The 16,498-nt window shown below is 46.3% G+C and overlaps 1 protein-coding gene across 3 annotated transcripts in view; it reads left to right on the top strand.

Annotated features, from left to right (window-relative positions):
• Positions 1 to 12,749: 12,749 nt before the first annotated feature.
• Oamb (Octopamine receptor in mushroom bodies) overlaps positions 12,750 to 16,498 on the top strand; it is a 508,904-nt gene continuing 505,155 nt past the window's right edge. For 2 of the 3 annotated variants that reach the window (XM_077646921.1, XM_077646919.1), the window contains exon 1: positions 12,884 to 12,910. Coding sequence is in view for 1 of the 3 variants with exons in the window: in XM_077646922.1 (XP_077503048.1) it covers positions 12,880 to 12,910 (31 nt within the window). In the remaining 2 variants the exon portion in view is untranslated. Of the gene's footprint in view, positions 12,911 to 16,498 lie in introns of all 3 variants that reach the window. The other variant, XM_077646922.1, reaches the window with a different exon arrangement.

Genomic DNA, 16,498 nt, shown 5'->3' with positions numbered 1-16,498 from the left:
GCGTTCGACTTTATCACAAAATGTGGCTCTTTCTGGGGTTCGCGAGAAAATTTGTCACCCACACTGCTCTGGCCATAACAAACGCTCTTGGGCCTTGCTGGGCACGTGACAGGCTTTGCACTTTGGGTTGGTGAAATTAAAACGGGGTTGGAGTAGTTGGTGCCCACTGCAAGCGAGCTGCTTGAAATGCGGTCGAACGAGTTAAACGCGTCGCTACACCGCTGCCCAAGCGTTCAACGTGCACAAAATGGCGGTTTGGTTCCGACTAGTGGAGCGTGGCAATGCAGAAGGGAAGAGAAGCGCACACGCGCCGTGCGTAGGTTAAGTGAAAAAAAGCGGACCTGACCTTTTTCAGGCGGGAACGTGTGATGCCAGTCACAGTTTACATTGGGTAAAGTAAATCACGTCAATCATTCACTTTCCGTCTTCTTATCTTATAGCAGCCGCTCATCTCCCTTGATAAATAGCATGCTGTAGAGTGGATGGAATGAAAGCTTTCTTGTTCGAGGCGAGCCTCCTGGCCACTATAGGCAGATGCTACTGCCGTTATCTGCGCGTTGAACTTGTCGTACCTGCCAATTATTTCCCCGTAAAACGGGCCCGTAAAACGGGCAAGCTGGTTAACTTCTTGGGACGTAACTTGAGCGCGAAAACCACGAACACATAAGGAAGAAAAACCACACACGGACAATCGCTGCACTCACAACTTATTTGCTACACCAACGCGTGGTTTATATAAAGGTGTGTCGCGTATTCTGTATTCTGTAAGCTTTAAATTCACCATGCTTTGGTGCAATAAATCACTTTTGAGTGCAGCGATGCTCCAAGTCTGTGGGTGTTCCTTCTTTATTTGTGGTTTCCGCGCTGCAGTTATGTCCCCCCCCCCCCAAAAAAAAAAGAATATTTCCAAATTTATACATATTTCGTTGAGCATAGCAGCCATGTTAGCCATGCAGTAGATAACAGGTCAGCAGATACTCATGATCATCCACCAAAGCGCAGCCATACGGCTAGAAAAGAAAGCAATTAACACAAGTTTCACAGAAGCTTAGTGGTTTAAAAAAATTCGTCCTGGCCCGGGGTCCAAACCCAGAACCGCGGGATCTCCATGACAGACGTTGGGGAGGAACTACAATATCACACGCACAGATAATAGGTTGAGATGCGGAGAAACAGACTACTCCCGAGTGGAACGCAAGCAGGCGCGACCGCATCTGCCTGACGTTGCTGGGTCACTGTCGGGATGCTCGCTGAGTATTGCCTGCAAAAACTGCAGCAAAAAACAAATGCTCGCGAATGCACATCAGTATATTCGATAGGTCTCGAATATTGGACAGGGCACGAATATTCGAAATACACTAGCGACCTTTCAGATTTGATACGAATATTTAAGGTTTGTCAGGTGTGCATTCAAAATTTTGGAATATTTGTGCTCCCTTGGAGTTAAAAAAAAAAACATTGCGTCCGGTTACGGCTCTGGGTTGCCACCTTGAGGTGATTGAAAATTGGCGCCCAGCACCTTTGTTCGTTTCTTTTCTTTTGTTCTAAGAGTTTGCGTTATTCTCTACGAGATGGTGCTAGCAGCGCTTAATGAGGCATCCATCCATCGTGGCAACCTCCTACGAGCTGCCTGTGCCACTATGTAGATGGCGTAGTGGTCCCGGCAACCGATTTCCTCGCGGCTCAAGAAAGCTCAGGTAGCGATTACGAACAGCGTAGCTAACGTAATCTGCATGTTGCTACTCCGGACGCATTTACTTTCGTTTTTATTTTGTTGAACCCTAAATTCTAGAAGTTCCGCACCTTGAAGTTGCTATCCTAACGTTAAGGCGCAGCTCATGCAAGATCTGGGCGGCTTTTTTAAAAGAACCTGTTAGTCTCGAATAAGTTTACCGCCATCTGAACATGCACCAGAAATTTTCCGAATTATGTCACTGAACTTTTCGTGTTTTGTAACAGGAACTGTTGCTTAATCATTGGCAATGGCATTTTCATGAATTTTGTAGTACAACTAGCTTCGTGCCGCAGTAAAGAGGACGTCTCTTTGTCACTTCTGTCTTTGTCTCTTCTGCTGTTAGACCTTTTCAAGTTGGGCGTGGGCATTTGCCCAGCTTGACTGCTCTGTTGTAAACACATTATACATACAGACACTTCCGTATTTTTGTGTCCGTATTTTAAAAAAAAAAATTACTGTGCGCCAGCTGCTGGCCTAACCGAGAGCTAACATCGCTCGCAAGGTGGCACATTATTTTCTACGATATTTCGTTCAGTAGAATGATATCTCAATTAGCTGACAAGGCTTCGCAGACAAATCCGCTGCTTACATTGTAGAAACACCCTGAGTTGCAGAGTCTAATCGAAATTTGTTTAGTTATCTGTGTTCACTTGCAATTGTCCATCGACGCTTACGCGGAGACATGTGCAGCGATTCTGTATTGTAGACCACGCGAAAGCAGCTTTTCCTACAGTGCGCTAACGGATTTTTTCTACGTACAGTGACGGTGCGTCTGCTCATGCTATTGCCCGCGCATTGTAATTACATCAATACAAAATCCTTCTCACGTTCACAAACGTTGTTTTCCGTGACATATCAGGAATTATTATAATGTTTATTTGTTACCTTTGTGGAAATCTCGAGAAGGAGACACTAAAGACAGGTCAACTCTCGGACTAAGAAATAATAGTTATCTCATATTTTTTGCACCTTAACTTGGGAAAAAAACGATTAAAATGCACCTGGTCAAGAAGAAACTGCAAATTTCAATTTGTTTGTGGTTACTTGAGACGGGATTTCTTCTACGAAACGCAGCACGGTATTTTCAGAACTAGGTTGCGTATTAGTTCGAGGGGCAAACGCCTCGAAGCGTGCAGTGCCGAAGATAATTTATCGAGCGAGCTCAAGCTCTAAAAATATACGAACGATTCAGCGGCAGTGGAACTCAGGTGCGCATTCAGCGCGGCGGGCGAATCGAATGCGGCGTGTCTCCAGCGGGCGCTATTTATGCCCGGTCACAGTGGAGTCCCGAATATCTCGCGTCATTGGGAGCCTTTCGACCTTCCCCCTGCAAAGGTCTCGGCAAACACGCACGTTTGCCAGGGTCGATTGGAGCATAGATCACAAGGGGGCTTGCCAAGGACGCACAGCGCAAGGGCCCGACTCGGGTGAAATAGCTGGCCCGTGTTGTATCTATACTAAGTGAGCCCTGACAATCAAGCGCGACACACATTGCGGAAAATATTAAGCGCATGAAAAGATAAGGTACGGCAGGATTAGACAAGACAAAGGAGGGCGGCTTTGTCATGCTTGTGATGAAGCTCATCGGTGGGAAGGTTAATGAAGCTACGACGAACTTCAAACCCACGGCTTTGAAAGCGGCCAAGCGGATAAGAAGGCTTTGTACAGGATCTTTCACACTTAAAGGTAATTTGGGAGCGCGTGGCCGCCCCGCATCGAGTAACGACGCTGTGGGCGAGAGGCAGCGAGAATTGATGCCTCAATGCGCATGCGCGGAAAGAGCAGCCGGCCGTGCTTGTTTTGCGCATGCGCCTTTGCAGTCGATTGTCCTCGGCTGTTGGCGGGAGCACTTCGCGAAGCGCGGCGGCCTTTCGCTCAGTTTCTCTGTAAGTGTGAAACAGCCTGTACATACTGGGGAATCTGGGCGTCGAAAAACTATGGCAAGAAGTACGGAATTAGAGGCCAAGGGCATTGAAGGTATTTTTTGTGGCCAGAACGTCGTCTATATACGTCCATATATGTCCACAGTCACTCAACGAGGAACTTGCGTACCAATCATTGACAAGCGTACCTTCAGAAATAGGTATGGAGATCATTTCTAGAGCGCCTGTCCTGTCCATTCCTGTCGCCCTTGTCTTTTTCTGCGGTTTGAAATCTCCACAGTGCTGTATCAACTGGCCCAACAATCAACTTTGTTATGTCCTACAAAGTGACGTTTGGCAGAGCGCGCATAGATAATGAGCGGATGTATGGCGTTGAACACTGCCAGGAAGTTAACACGTTGCAGGAAGCCTTGCGATGGGCCAGGCAAGGGCGAGCTTTTAACGCACAGTGAGAGGGAGGCCTTTAGATACCAGCGCACAATGCGCGCACAGTTTTTCCACGTGCATCTTCACTGAACGCTTCATTTTCTGCTCAGATTGGCTTTCACCCACACTTGAGCACTGAGGACGTGTTGGACTACTTTTCATGTATGGTGCTACTAGGAGGCTGATCTCGCATAATTCGCACGTTGCTAACCACGAACGTTCACAAGGTCTATGACAACGTCAGCCACTCAGCCATCTTGGCCATTCTACATTGGCTTCATCTTCCACCCCAAGTATGTCACTTTATGAGTTCGTTCTTGCAAGATCGTTCAATCGCCGTAAGCATTGGTAAAGAACGTGTTGGCCACTTCACCGTAAAGAGGTGTGTACCTCAAGGATGCGTGCTGGCCACAATATTGTTTAACATAGCGCATCTTGCTTAGGCATGGCAACTGTCCACCTTTTCCCCTTTCCAGATATCTTTTCCTTGATTATATAAGTCAGCTCAAATCACACGAACCTCAGCCACCAAGAGGAAGGCCTTGAGAACGCTCTTGACAAGACCCAGTCTGCGGTGCACAAAGATTGACCTTGGCGCTGCCGGTTCAACAAACTTTTTCTATCGCAAACCGATGGGGTAGACGCCGACTTTTGCAAACAGCTACACAGCTGTCCATGAAAGGTCAATTCCTCAATAAAACCTCGTCGATGCACGTGGTGGGTGTCGAACTGGACAGCTGTGGCTCTGCAGCACCGTGGGTTCAGTCTGCGCGACAGAAGGCCTCTAGTACGCAGTACCTAATTCGCCGCATTGCCCGAAAAACAGGTGCTGCATGCTCTGATATGGCTCGAACGTTAGTGCACTACGAGTTACAGCCTCGCCTTGTTTATCAAGCCCAATTCCAACGCCTTACGCTAAGAGATTCGGAACGCTTGGAGACAGCAAAAGAGGAAGGCCATGCGGGTTATCACTGGCCTCCCTCCCTTGACCCTATTTACACACCACAAGCGGAAGCTCAGCTGAATACTATTTGTGAGCTCGCAGGGCAACGTCGTAGTGCGAGCAGCCTGGAACTTCAAGCAGCCCCTGAAGCATCTGCCCTGGCACATTACTTTGTCCCGACTTATCCGCTTCTTCATCTCTCAACTCCGGAACCCTCTCCTTGAAAGCGTCCTTAACTCACCGCAACCGACCCCTAGGTATCATGCGTAACGTTCACTGTTCAGTGAAAGCAGCAGAGCCCCCTCCCCCAGCAGACGTCATAGGCACGCATCAAGCTTACGTGGACGCAAGCACGAAAGACCACATTTTTCACACCAGTCTCGTTTGTCCAGCTCTCCCTGATGTACGCCAGACATGTTCCGATATCACAGAGGCGCCGCTTCCATCTGTGATAGTCGAGCTGGCCACTCGTGATGGTTTGTGTACTCTAAGAGACTGCCTCTGTATTGCCCCACCGACCCGTCTTCTCCTGTATACAGATTTCACACAAGCAGTTCGAGCTCTATGGCGCGTGGCCACTCCCCTGGACATCGTAGGCGACGTGTGCCACATTGTGCAATCGTGCTAATCCTTACCCTGTTCTGTGTGGGCTCCACGCACTACGCACCATCTCAGGGAAGCTGACAATGCATCCCACCCACTGCAGGTGACATACCCGCTTCCAGTACTGAAGCTATTGGCAGAAGACGCCGTACTACCTGAAAAAGAATTTCTCCGCCCCTCCACGCGTGCTTTGTAATTCCACCGCGCGGTTCCAACCTTTACGGTTGTTTAACTCACCGTGGGGAGGTGGCGTTGCGGAGAACCCAGGTGGGTGCTGCCCTGGCACCTGCGATGTCCAGCATGGTCGCCTGGGCGATAGACCACTTGCTAACTTGTCCCGGACTTCGGGTGGCACGCAAGCTGCACCTCCGCAGTCAGGATTAATTACCACCCTAACCCACCACAAGACACACGAACCCTGGACGCATGGGCCCCAGCACCGGTCCTTGTTGACATTTACAGCCGACACAGGTCTGAGTATATACCAGGCGTTTCAGGGAAAACTAATTCTCAATAATAGGCTTTTTGAAGTAAAAAAAAATGTAGCATTTTCAGCATAGTATTACGAGTGTTCGCGGACATTAGAAAACCAATGAATCGTCTAAAATAGTAAGCTGGGTAGCTAATCTTTAATGATTAACTTTTTAACTATTAGAGTTAGTCACCTAGTTGCAACTCGAGATTTGTAGCTAGTTATTAGTAATACCAATATCAGTTTTTATAATTTAGAAAGCCCGACTACCCTTTGAGCTGTGGCACGACAAAATTTGGCTTTTTTGACTAGTTACGTGTACTGGAAAGGTTGCTTTGCTTGCATGCTCTTCGAAAGCGAAAGTATTTTGGCAAGATGTAGCCAGATTTTGTCGAACCACAGCTCCGAGGATGAACGAGTTTTATAAATTCTAAAAACTGAAATGGCTATTATTAACGAGCGGCTACAAATCACTCATTGCAACCAGTTAATTTGCTGTGATAGTTTAAAAAGTTAATTATCAGAAATTAGTTAACCAGCTTACCACTTAAGACAACTCACCGGCTTCCCGGTGTCCGCCAACGCTGGCAATACTATGCCGTAAAAGTAATATATTTTCCCCAAAAAGTTCATTTTTGAAAATTTCGCAATGTCTTTCCTGAAACACCTGGTGTAATGCCAAAGGGCGCATTTGCGCAGCTGAAAATTGGTTTTGGAGGAAACGAAATGACGCAGTAAATGTCTCACATATCTTGGTTTACGTCCGAACTGCGCATAAGAGAAGGGATAAAGAGGGGCGTGAAAGAAGTAAAAAAAATTACGGTTTACAGTACAGTCAACATTTCACACTGAAGGCAATAATAAGGTGAGCACGGAAGCGTCTTTGGCCCTTCTGCGGGCACATTATTCAGCCTACATACCCCTCCATCAGTTAGTATCTGATCTTCTCTTTCTTTTTTTAATCTCTTCAAATTAACTGCGCATACAGGCGAGCTTACTGCTTCATGACTCATCCAGCTCCATTGCAGGGCCATGGCTGCAGCACTACTGCAGCGCCGAACATTTGGGAGCGCAGTAAACGGACGGATGAAGAATGAAGATTATTTGAAGATGTTTTTTTAGAGCTATTAAAACCGGACGAATACATGAAAAAAGGGGGATGGCGCTAGAAAACAACTAAACTTTATTCAACGAAGGCCCACATATATAGATAAACCCACATAAAAGCAGGTGTGCAAAGGAGTAAGTAGCAGAGCCATCACCATGAGACGATGAAATATCGTAAAGCAAGAGTACTGCATAGGAGTCACTGTCATGCAGAAACTGAAATTTTTAATCTGAGCGCCACAACTAGACGACGACGATTGTCTCTATAGCAAGAGCTTAGTATACCAATGAGAGCAAAATGTCGGAATATTTGCGGGAATGGCCGAGTTGTATGAGACGCCCAGAATGTTGTTTGCTGCATCCTACTTGGGGTGCTGTTACAGATAAGTACCTACTCTGCATTATTCTCAGCGGAAATTTCGGAAGGTTTCGACGTCTGCCTCACCGTGGTTTCGGTACGCTAACCGCTTGAGTTTTGCTGAGTTGAGTTTGCCGAGAATAGGAGCTAAAAACACTTCATCCTTTAAATGAGCGGCTTCTGCAAAAGTACCTCTGTCAGCACTTGAGGAGACTGTTCTGCTTTTGCCTGAATGAATACTATGGCGTCCTTAGATTCGTTTGGTTTAGTGATGAATTTTTACATCCCAAAACAATACGCTGGGCTATTATGGGCACCGGAGGGGAGTGTGACCCCAACTTAATTTTCAACACTTGAGATGCTTTATCCTGTGCTGCATTATTAGTACACGATCATTTGTACACTTCGTCTTCGTCGGAATGCAGCCGCTGCATGCGGCCGCGATCGAACACGCGGTCTCAGGCATTCTTCGATGCGAAACCTTCTTCCTTAAATGAATTCTGGCTTTCAAGTGTCCCAACAATACGACCTTGTACATGCACAAGCGCCATGCGCACGTGGTGATTTTGATGTGGAGGCATTTACAAATCACTGCCCGCCCAGCAGCCAGCCCAATGCGCCAGAAAAGACAATACTTTTAGCTAAAGAGCGTGCTAAAGTCGTTCTTTGCCGAATAATATTGACTTTCGTTTCAATTATTGTGCTCAGCATTTCCTCTCCCGTTGCACGCATGGTGGCAGGCAAGAGCTGCTTGCCGGGTGATAAAAGTTCCTGAACTATCGACTAACCGATGTTCTTATGTTCAGAACGAACTGAGACCTTTTCAAGACGTCGTCATCCGCGTACGTTCCACGCTTTTCATGTATACTATAGTGGCCTGCAGCGGTGAAACGCTTTCCTGACCAGGAATGCATATCTATATATATCAGAGCATAGTGTCGGATGCTTAATCCGCACACGACAGGCGAGTCTTGGGAAGTTTCCTAACCGGGCATGAAAGTTGTAAGCACGCTGCTTTCCGAAAACTTCAGCACTTGACGGGCTCACCCGCACTATTTCGCCCCTACTTTGAAGCAGAAGGCTCTGCCCCCTATTTTTTTATTTTTTATTTATTTATTTATTTATTTATTTATTTATTTATTTATTTATTTATTTATTTACAAAATATTGCAGGCTGAGCGCTCAAGCAGGAGTGGCATAAAGGTATATAGAATAAAAAATGCCTGGAAGTAAAATGTACAAAACACACCAACACATTTTGTAGGCTAGCGGAAGCTGTTATTACTATACATGACCACAATCAAAACTGCCATTCAAGCACACATAGGAGGCAAAATTACTGAACTCTTTATAAGCTTAATTCCAGCTTATCCAAAGATTGGAGAATAGAAGCTGGCAAACTATTCCAATATGCAATTGTATTAGGGAAAAAGGAGAGTTTGTATAAGTTAGCCCTTGCAAAGTGCGCCGAGAAGGAGAGTGCATGAGACTGGCGTGTCTGCCTGGAAGTAAGAGGGTGAACGTAAGGGCTGGGATCTAGTGCGAGCTTGCGATTAAGTAAGATAAATAAAATTTTGAGACGGAGGAACTTTCTTCTTCCCTGGAGAGTGTTAATGGCATTTTCTGCCGTTAGTTCAGACACTGAATCGGTGCGACCGTATCCCGAATTGATAAAGCGTACTTGCCGTCTCTGAATTTTTTTTCAAGATAATTTATACTGCACATCGCATGGGGGTGCAACAGAAGAGACAGACCGCGGATAACAACCGAGTAAATCAGCATGGGCTGTGTCACACTCACACTGCAATACTTCAAAGCTTTTCAACTAATGAGAGTTTTAAATATATACAATATATTTCACGTCGACGGCACTTAGGACGTAGTAAGGTCTAGGTTATGCGGACGTGGAATGCTGGTCGTTGTTCGCCTGCGCTGCCAGCAACCGCCCCCCCCCCCTCCCCCTCCTTGCACTAGTGTTCCGCTCTCCATGCAGTAAATGATTGCCGCCGTATCGCCTGCAGACAGGAAGAAGGTGGGAGTATGGTGGAGTAGGGGGTCGCTTGCTGCTGCTGCTAGGGACAACGGGGACGCCCCGTCGGACAGGTGACGTTCGTGACGAGGTGGAGGGAAGGCGGAGATGGAGCGGGGGCTCCCAGCAGCGCCCCTTTCGAGAGAAGCGAGCCCGCCCGACAACGTGGCAGCCGTTATCGGCCTTGCCCAACGGGAAATAGCCGTCGTTTCGATAAAAGCGCCAACGCGGGGCGGCAGCCTGCTGGCGCTGAGGCTCCGGTTTCCCTTCCGCAACCAGGAGCAGCGTGGCTCCGTGAGGCGAGGCAAATAAAAGGAAATAAATCAATAAAAGCAAAACGAGGAACGGAGGTACGCGCAAGGTGGGAGAAGGCGGGAAGGAGGATGATGGGGTGGTAGGTTCCTGGTGCGCGCCACGTTCTTTTCCCTGATCCACAGTGCGGCGTTCTCGGGGCGCAGAAACCTGAGTCGTAAAAAAGCTGCGAACGGAGACCTGGCGGTGGCTTTTAGCGCAGGCTCTGGTCCGTTGCACGCTTCCACTTTTGTTTCGACCTTCCGCTACCTGATTCCAACCTGCCGCTGCACGTTTACGCAGGCGACGCTTCGGTATCGAGCAGCATCCGCATGCCTCTCGAGCTGTGTAGAACTATACAAAAGAAAAAGGGTGTAGGCACGTAAAAATGATTTACTGGAGGGAAAAAATACGCAGTGCTATCCACGGAACGTAGCAGAGAGTTTTAAAATAGCACGTAAGGACATCGTTTTGTTCGAAAGACGGTGTGCATCAACTAGCTTGGCGCCGATTTGAAGGCTGGATAAGAGCAGCAAAATTAGTTCATGCGTTCTAGTCATTTGCCGCGGAAACAAGTTCTCAGTACGAAGAAAGAATGAAAGAGGCCTCATCCTGTCATTAACAAAAAAAAATATCTTCTTCCAGGGCACCCTATTCTGTACGTAAAACGAACACGCAAAGCTCAAGCAGTGTGATTTAACCACCTCGCGAGTTTTTTTTTTTTAGACGTTCTTTGCGAGAAACAAAGAGCGCATCACCGGGAAATGACAAGGAGCCAAATATACAGGACTAGCCAATGATGGACAAAAAATAGAAGAATAGAGCCAGAGAACCTAGAATTCCTTATGTAGCTGAGTAACGAATGAATAGATATGCGTGTATACTTCACAAGATAGTTCGAATAATGCACGCATGCACACTCTCAAAGTTCGCTTATACGCAAGCATACATACCCCCGAAAGCAGCCGATTGGACAGCCGTCGCCGTAGCTCAGTTGGTAGAGCACCAGACACGATATTCAGAGGTCCTGGGCTCGGATCCCACTTGTGGCATGGTGTTTTTTCTTCTGCTTTATAATTATATTGTCTTTAAGTGACAGATTAATCAACGTATTTTTCTCCCATTTACAAGCACCACAAATTAAAAAAAGAACATTCCCCTATGTTGCTCGCTTTCGGGGGCTGTTGGCCACACACACGCACGTACACGCACACACACACACAGGACGGGTAATACAGGACGCGCTACGTCCGCCACCACTATCTACGAGGGTGGCGCTGGTGAACACTCCCAAGGTTCGCTTACTCCCAATAAACATAAATACCCACGAGAGCAGCAGGTTGGACAGCCGTCGCCTTAGCTCAGTTGGTAGAGCACCGGACGCGATAATCTGAGGTCGTGGGTTCCGATCCCACCGGCGGCATGGTTGTTTTTTTTTTCTGTTGCTTTATAACTAATTTTCTTTAAGCGACAGATTAATCTTTAGGTATTGTTATCCCACTGATCAGCACTACACTTTAAAAAAAAATTTAACATTCCCCTGTGCGCCTTGGTTTCGGTGACTGTTGGCTCCCTTCATAAGTATATATATATATATATATATATATATATATATATATATATATATATATATATATATATATATATATATATATATATATATATATATATATATATATATATATATATATATATACACACATTTTGAGGGCTGAATAAACCGAGCGTACGTTCTGCCGCAGCGACCTCAACGTAATCAGTACAAATGGGTGTAATGCAGAATTTAGGGGAGGAATCAATGTAGCTAATGTAGCTGTTGTAATCCAAGAAATATTTATATCGGCTTTCTTAAGGCATCGCAGCCACGTCGTATGGCCGTACAAACCACCGCAAGTTAAAAGACCGCTGTTAGAAGTTTGTTTTCGTTAAATCACAGCAGCTTCTCTTTCTTTCTCGCTTTCTGCCCCGCTTCTCCTGCGATCCACGAGACTCTTAGGCTCAGACACTCCAGCTCGTTATTCAGCCGCCGCTAATTAGCTCCAGCGTGCCTGACATTCGGCGCTCGTGTGCCCACCCGGCTGCAAGGAGGTAATTCCGCCCCGGGGCCCGGCGAGGATGGCTCTGGTTGCGGCGGCCAGAAGAGCGAACCAGTACGGGCACGCGGCAGTGGTTTCATCCCCGCCGTTTCGCTAGAAGTGCTTCTCATCTCTCTCTTTTTTTCCTCCTCACTCTGCGACTCCACGCGGTACACGTTCGTGCGCGTCTAAATATGGACCTTACGCCTGAAGGAGTTGGCCATCTCATCCCACACGCACCGCTTTTGCCGTTTAGGCTCTTCCCTAGCTCACTGGACGGCACTACAGTCTCTAGAGCGTTATGGGGGCGACCGGTAATGCGCCTGCTGAGCGGGAGCTAGGCACTCGCGCTTGTTGTCGCGGCTTCCTTTGTGGCGGCCCATCTCGACGGCTCCATTGCAGCCCCCCCCCCCCCCCCCCCCCCAACGTCTTTTCCCAAGGTAGGCAACAGCGACAGCAGTGATTTTTCACCGAACTAGCAAGTAGTGAGCTAGCAGACGTGGAAACTTGCGCGCCGAGCACATGACGGGGCAAAATGCGGCCTCACTACTCTGCGACGACGGGTGGCGACATATCCTACGCCTCCGCGCTCCCTATTATGCATGCAAATCACAAGAACACGACCTCCACGAGGCATGGTGCACGTGAAAATAAATAATCTCCTAGTGAGACGCGCTCCGTTGATGGAAGGTCGCTCTGTCGTTCACGGGATGTTCGCTCAAGGGCGCACTGGCGACGTCCTCTGGAGAAACTGCGAACGCCGAGCCCATCTTGGTTTCCGTGCAGTGGTGGCAGGTCTGCAAAAGCCGGTAACTGTAGGGAGCTCGATAAACAAGTTTGTAAGTTAAACTTTTAACAGAAAGGGTACGAACATGTGTGTACTTTCTTGGTGCGGAAATACTGAAATGGTGTGCTTTTCCTGGACTTCCGTGTAGCCTGTGGAGAGACATCACAAACATGAACATCCGTGCACTGACTTTTCTATCAAGTGAGTTGATAATCGTTTATCTTTTTAGAAATCCATATTTTGCTTCTATTGGCGGCCTTCATTTCCTCACGTACCGAAGGCTTATTAATCCAAACCCATAGTCATTAGCCATAGAAAATATGAATGGTTCCCCATAAGATTTTGCGTGTTCTGTCTTAAATGATACTTGCCCGGCTGTGCGCCAGATTTTATGAAGCTTCGTAAAACGAAGGAACGTTTCTTCTTCTTACTACTCTTGTGCTCCTAACACTTTATATTTGCTAATCGGCAGCCGTTACCAATACGCCGATGAGGTAGCACTTATTCTTTTTCTCGATCTGATAACCTGATGTAATTGTAAATTTGTAATTTTTTTGTTTGACGCTTGATATACAATCTTTCGTGTGTGCAGAAGTAATGCATGGTATTAGGCGGGTCGCGGCAGTCCAGCATTAACATGGAATACAGGTGCATTCACAAATTTCAAACGCACATACAAGGTGTTCCACCTAAGACTTCGCAAACTTCTTAAAAATTGGCTTTTTGAGTTTGAAGACCGTTTTTTTTATTAACATTGTCAGCGGCGTAGTGCATCACAATGCAGGTAAGATGTATTAACTAACAGGCTGGTTAACTAATATTGAATAGTTAGCTTTCTAGCTTTTACTGATCGGTTCCTTAATTATTGAGAACCGTGTAGCCCACTGTAAATAATATCAATATAAGTTTTTAGAAGTTTCAAAACACGGTTACCCTCGGCGCTGTTGTCCACAAATTATGGCTATTTCGACGAGTCACGTGCACTGGATGTTTAGAGGTAACATCTAACCACTACAAACAACATAAAAAAATACCATCACCGCATTTTGACATGCACTACTCAGGTAAAATAGGACCTACAATGAGGTCCTACAATGGGGTAGTTCAAAGTCTCGCTCCCTTTTGGATTGCCAAACGTAACTTTTCGTCTGCCATCTAAAGCTTTGCAGCGCCTTCAATGTGGTACAAGCCCACGCTCCCTTTTAGGTTGTTGCATTCTTTGTAATGTACGAAATGGTATATACTTTCGATCTTCCCACCTAAACGATTCATATGATTGCAAACTTTCCTTTGACCGTTCTTATTCTTTTCTTTCGCCTCCCGGACCCAACGAGCGGTTTCCGCTATAATTTTCACGTGAACGAGCTCGGGGACAGGAAACCTGCGCGGTCGGTACATGTTTCCAGCTCTTCCTGACCCTACACTGCCCTCTTGGACGTCCAGTGCTCCCTCAATGCCTTTCTCCTGAGTTCACTTGCCTCTATAATTTCCACATTCCACCAGCTTCGAGGTTCTTTCTGCCTTTTCAGTAGTTCTTCTGCTCTAACTTTCCCATTTCATTCCAGATTAAGGCAATTAGTTTGTCATATCCCCAGTTTTTTTTTTGTTGCAGATTGTGCTACTCCTTTCTACACTCGTTCCACATTGTCCTACATTTCTTGGTTGGTCAAAAAGTTTTGCCCTCGCCCTAGCCTAACTCCATCGTTCGGTCTACGTGTAGCCCCAGTAGAGGGTAATCCGTTCAGGGTCATTCCTTAAACTATGCAAACTCTCTTCATCTATTTTTCTTAAATAACTTCGGCGACAGTGATGAAGTATCGAGTTCCGGTTTCTTGATTCCAGCTTTATTTGCCCCTTACATATTCCTTTTCTATTAAGTACGATCAGGCCATGTTTTTCACATGGTTGAATGAAAGTGGAATGTTGTAGTCCGTTTGCCCATCAAGTTCCTCAATGTGTCTGTTCATGTCCCTATCTGGAAGACCTCTCCATTTTTTAAACACTTCTGTGCCCTGGTTCAAACACTTAACGAACTCTTCATTGTTGCGTTTTTACTCTCTAGCTGCCCTCAAATAAACCACTCCTGTCCATGTGCCCTCTATCGCTACTGTGCCATGGATCCGTAGGTGTTATTTACATGTTTCTTTTACGAGCCGCCAGTTTGCTCCTTGTCGAATAACTACGCCAATTCCTCCCCCTTCTTCTTGATCTTGGATTTCTGTTGCACCCTTCCCAGGGTAGTTCCCCATTATCGGTGGTTGTTCTATATCTCGAAGATGTGTTTCTGCAAAAGCGTAAGTACTACTTACCGCTTTGTTCAGCTGTTTTTTTTTTAAATCTCTGTCACCTTAGAATGACTTCTGCTCTAATATTTATGAATCTCAGCGTAAAGTTATCACTTTTTTTTTTGCCTTTTCTCTGCACCTGTACAGTTTTTTACCGGCTTACCTTTTTGTCTTGCGGTGACGTCGCTACCAACGTCCGCTACCAGATGGATGGACGGAAGATAGGAGCGTACACTTTGAAACGCGGAGGGGGGGGGGGGGGGCAGTTGCCACAATTTTCGGCATTTTTTTATTGATATTTCATTAAACAATCCGTCAAACTTACCAGTATTATCTATACATTCGCCATTTCCCTTTAAATGCAATTTTTAATCCTGAACTTGTAACCGTACGTCACCGCCCTGCTTTTGGACACCAATCTTTCAATCGCTTTTTGCTAACTTCGACCGCAGATTAATTCACGTGGCTTTTGTTATCTCTAACTCCTAGGGCCTCAGGGAGAGTGACTAAGCCTGCATCGACATTCGGATGGACGACACATTCTTGTACGATGTTCGATTGTTTGTGCAGATTTACCTCACACTGCACATGACTCATCTTCTTGGATAAATTTCTTCTTGTTGCCTCGCGTTCTAAGACTCCCTGAGCCAATTTGAAAGAGTAGGGTGCTACCTCTCCAGCTATCACAGAACGATTCCTTCCTGATTTCTCTTTCTCAATTTCTATAAAGTTCTAAACTCTGTTCCTTTTGCAATGAAATAATCCAGTTCTTACATTCTGCGTTTTTTTACCTGTCGTTTAAAGCTCTTCATTTCTCCGTCCTTGTTTCCTGCATACTTACTGGTGTGTTTCTTAATCCTTTCCCGCCACTCTGTGACAACGCTCTTTCTGTAAAAGTACTTAATTACCTTAGCTGCACACCCGTGTCGGCCAATTTCCTCAGGCGTTATTCGTATAATATTTTACTCTGAGCTTATCGTGTTTCGAACGATGTCCAGCCCATGTCCCCCAGTGCTGCCTCATTTGTGGTGTTGCCGTGAACACCCAGTGCTAATATTTCATCAGCTCTTAAATTTGTTTCGATTACCGACTGAACTCCAGCCCTTATGCACAAAATCGCATTCCCAAAGTAAGCCCTGGCACCATTATTCCTTTCCAAATACCTCTCAGTACATTATGTATGTTGCACTCCATAATGCCGTATGCTTCTGTATGGTGACATCTCTTCGCCCTAGCAGTCTGTTTGTGCCTTTGTGCCTTTGCAGGTATATATGTCATTCATTTACCCACACCCCGACATATTTGTATTCTGTCAGTTTTTGTATCTTATGGCCTTGTATAGTAAGCATGCGACCAATGTAATTGTTGAAAACCATCAGGCCTGACTTTGTTGCGCTACAAGACAAGCCTATAGAGCGTGTCCTAGAGAAGACAGCTAGAATACAGAAGGCGTGCCAGTCTCTAATTGCCATGGCCACATCTGTTGTTCTGCAATTTCCATGAT

The sequence above is a fragment of the Amblyomma americanum genome, chromosome 1 (genome assembly GCF_052857255.1).
Source record: "Amblyomma americanum isolate KBUSLIRL-KWMA chromosome 1, ASM5285725v1, whole genome shotgun sequence".
Classification (NCBI taxonomy): Eukaryota; Metazoa; Arthropoda; class Arachnida; order Ixodida; family Ixodidae; genus Amblyomma; species Amblyomma americanum.
Note: the sequence above shows the minus strand (reverse complement) of the source record. Positions and strands in the feature narration are given on the sequence as shown.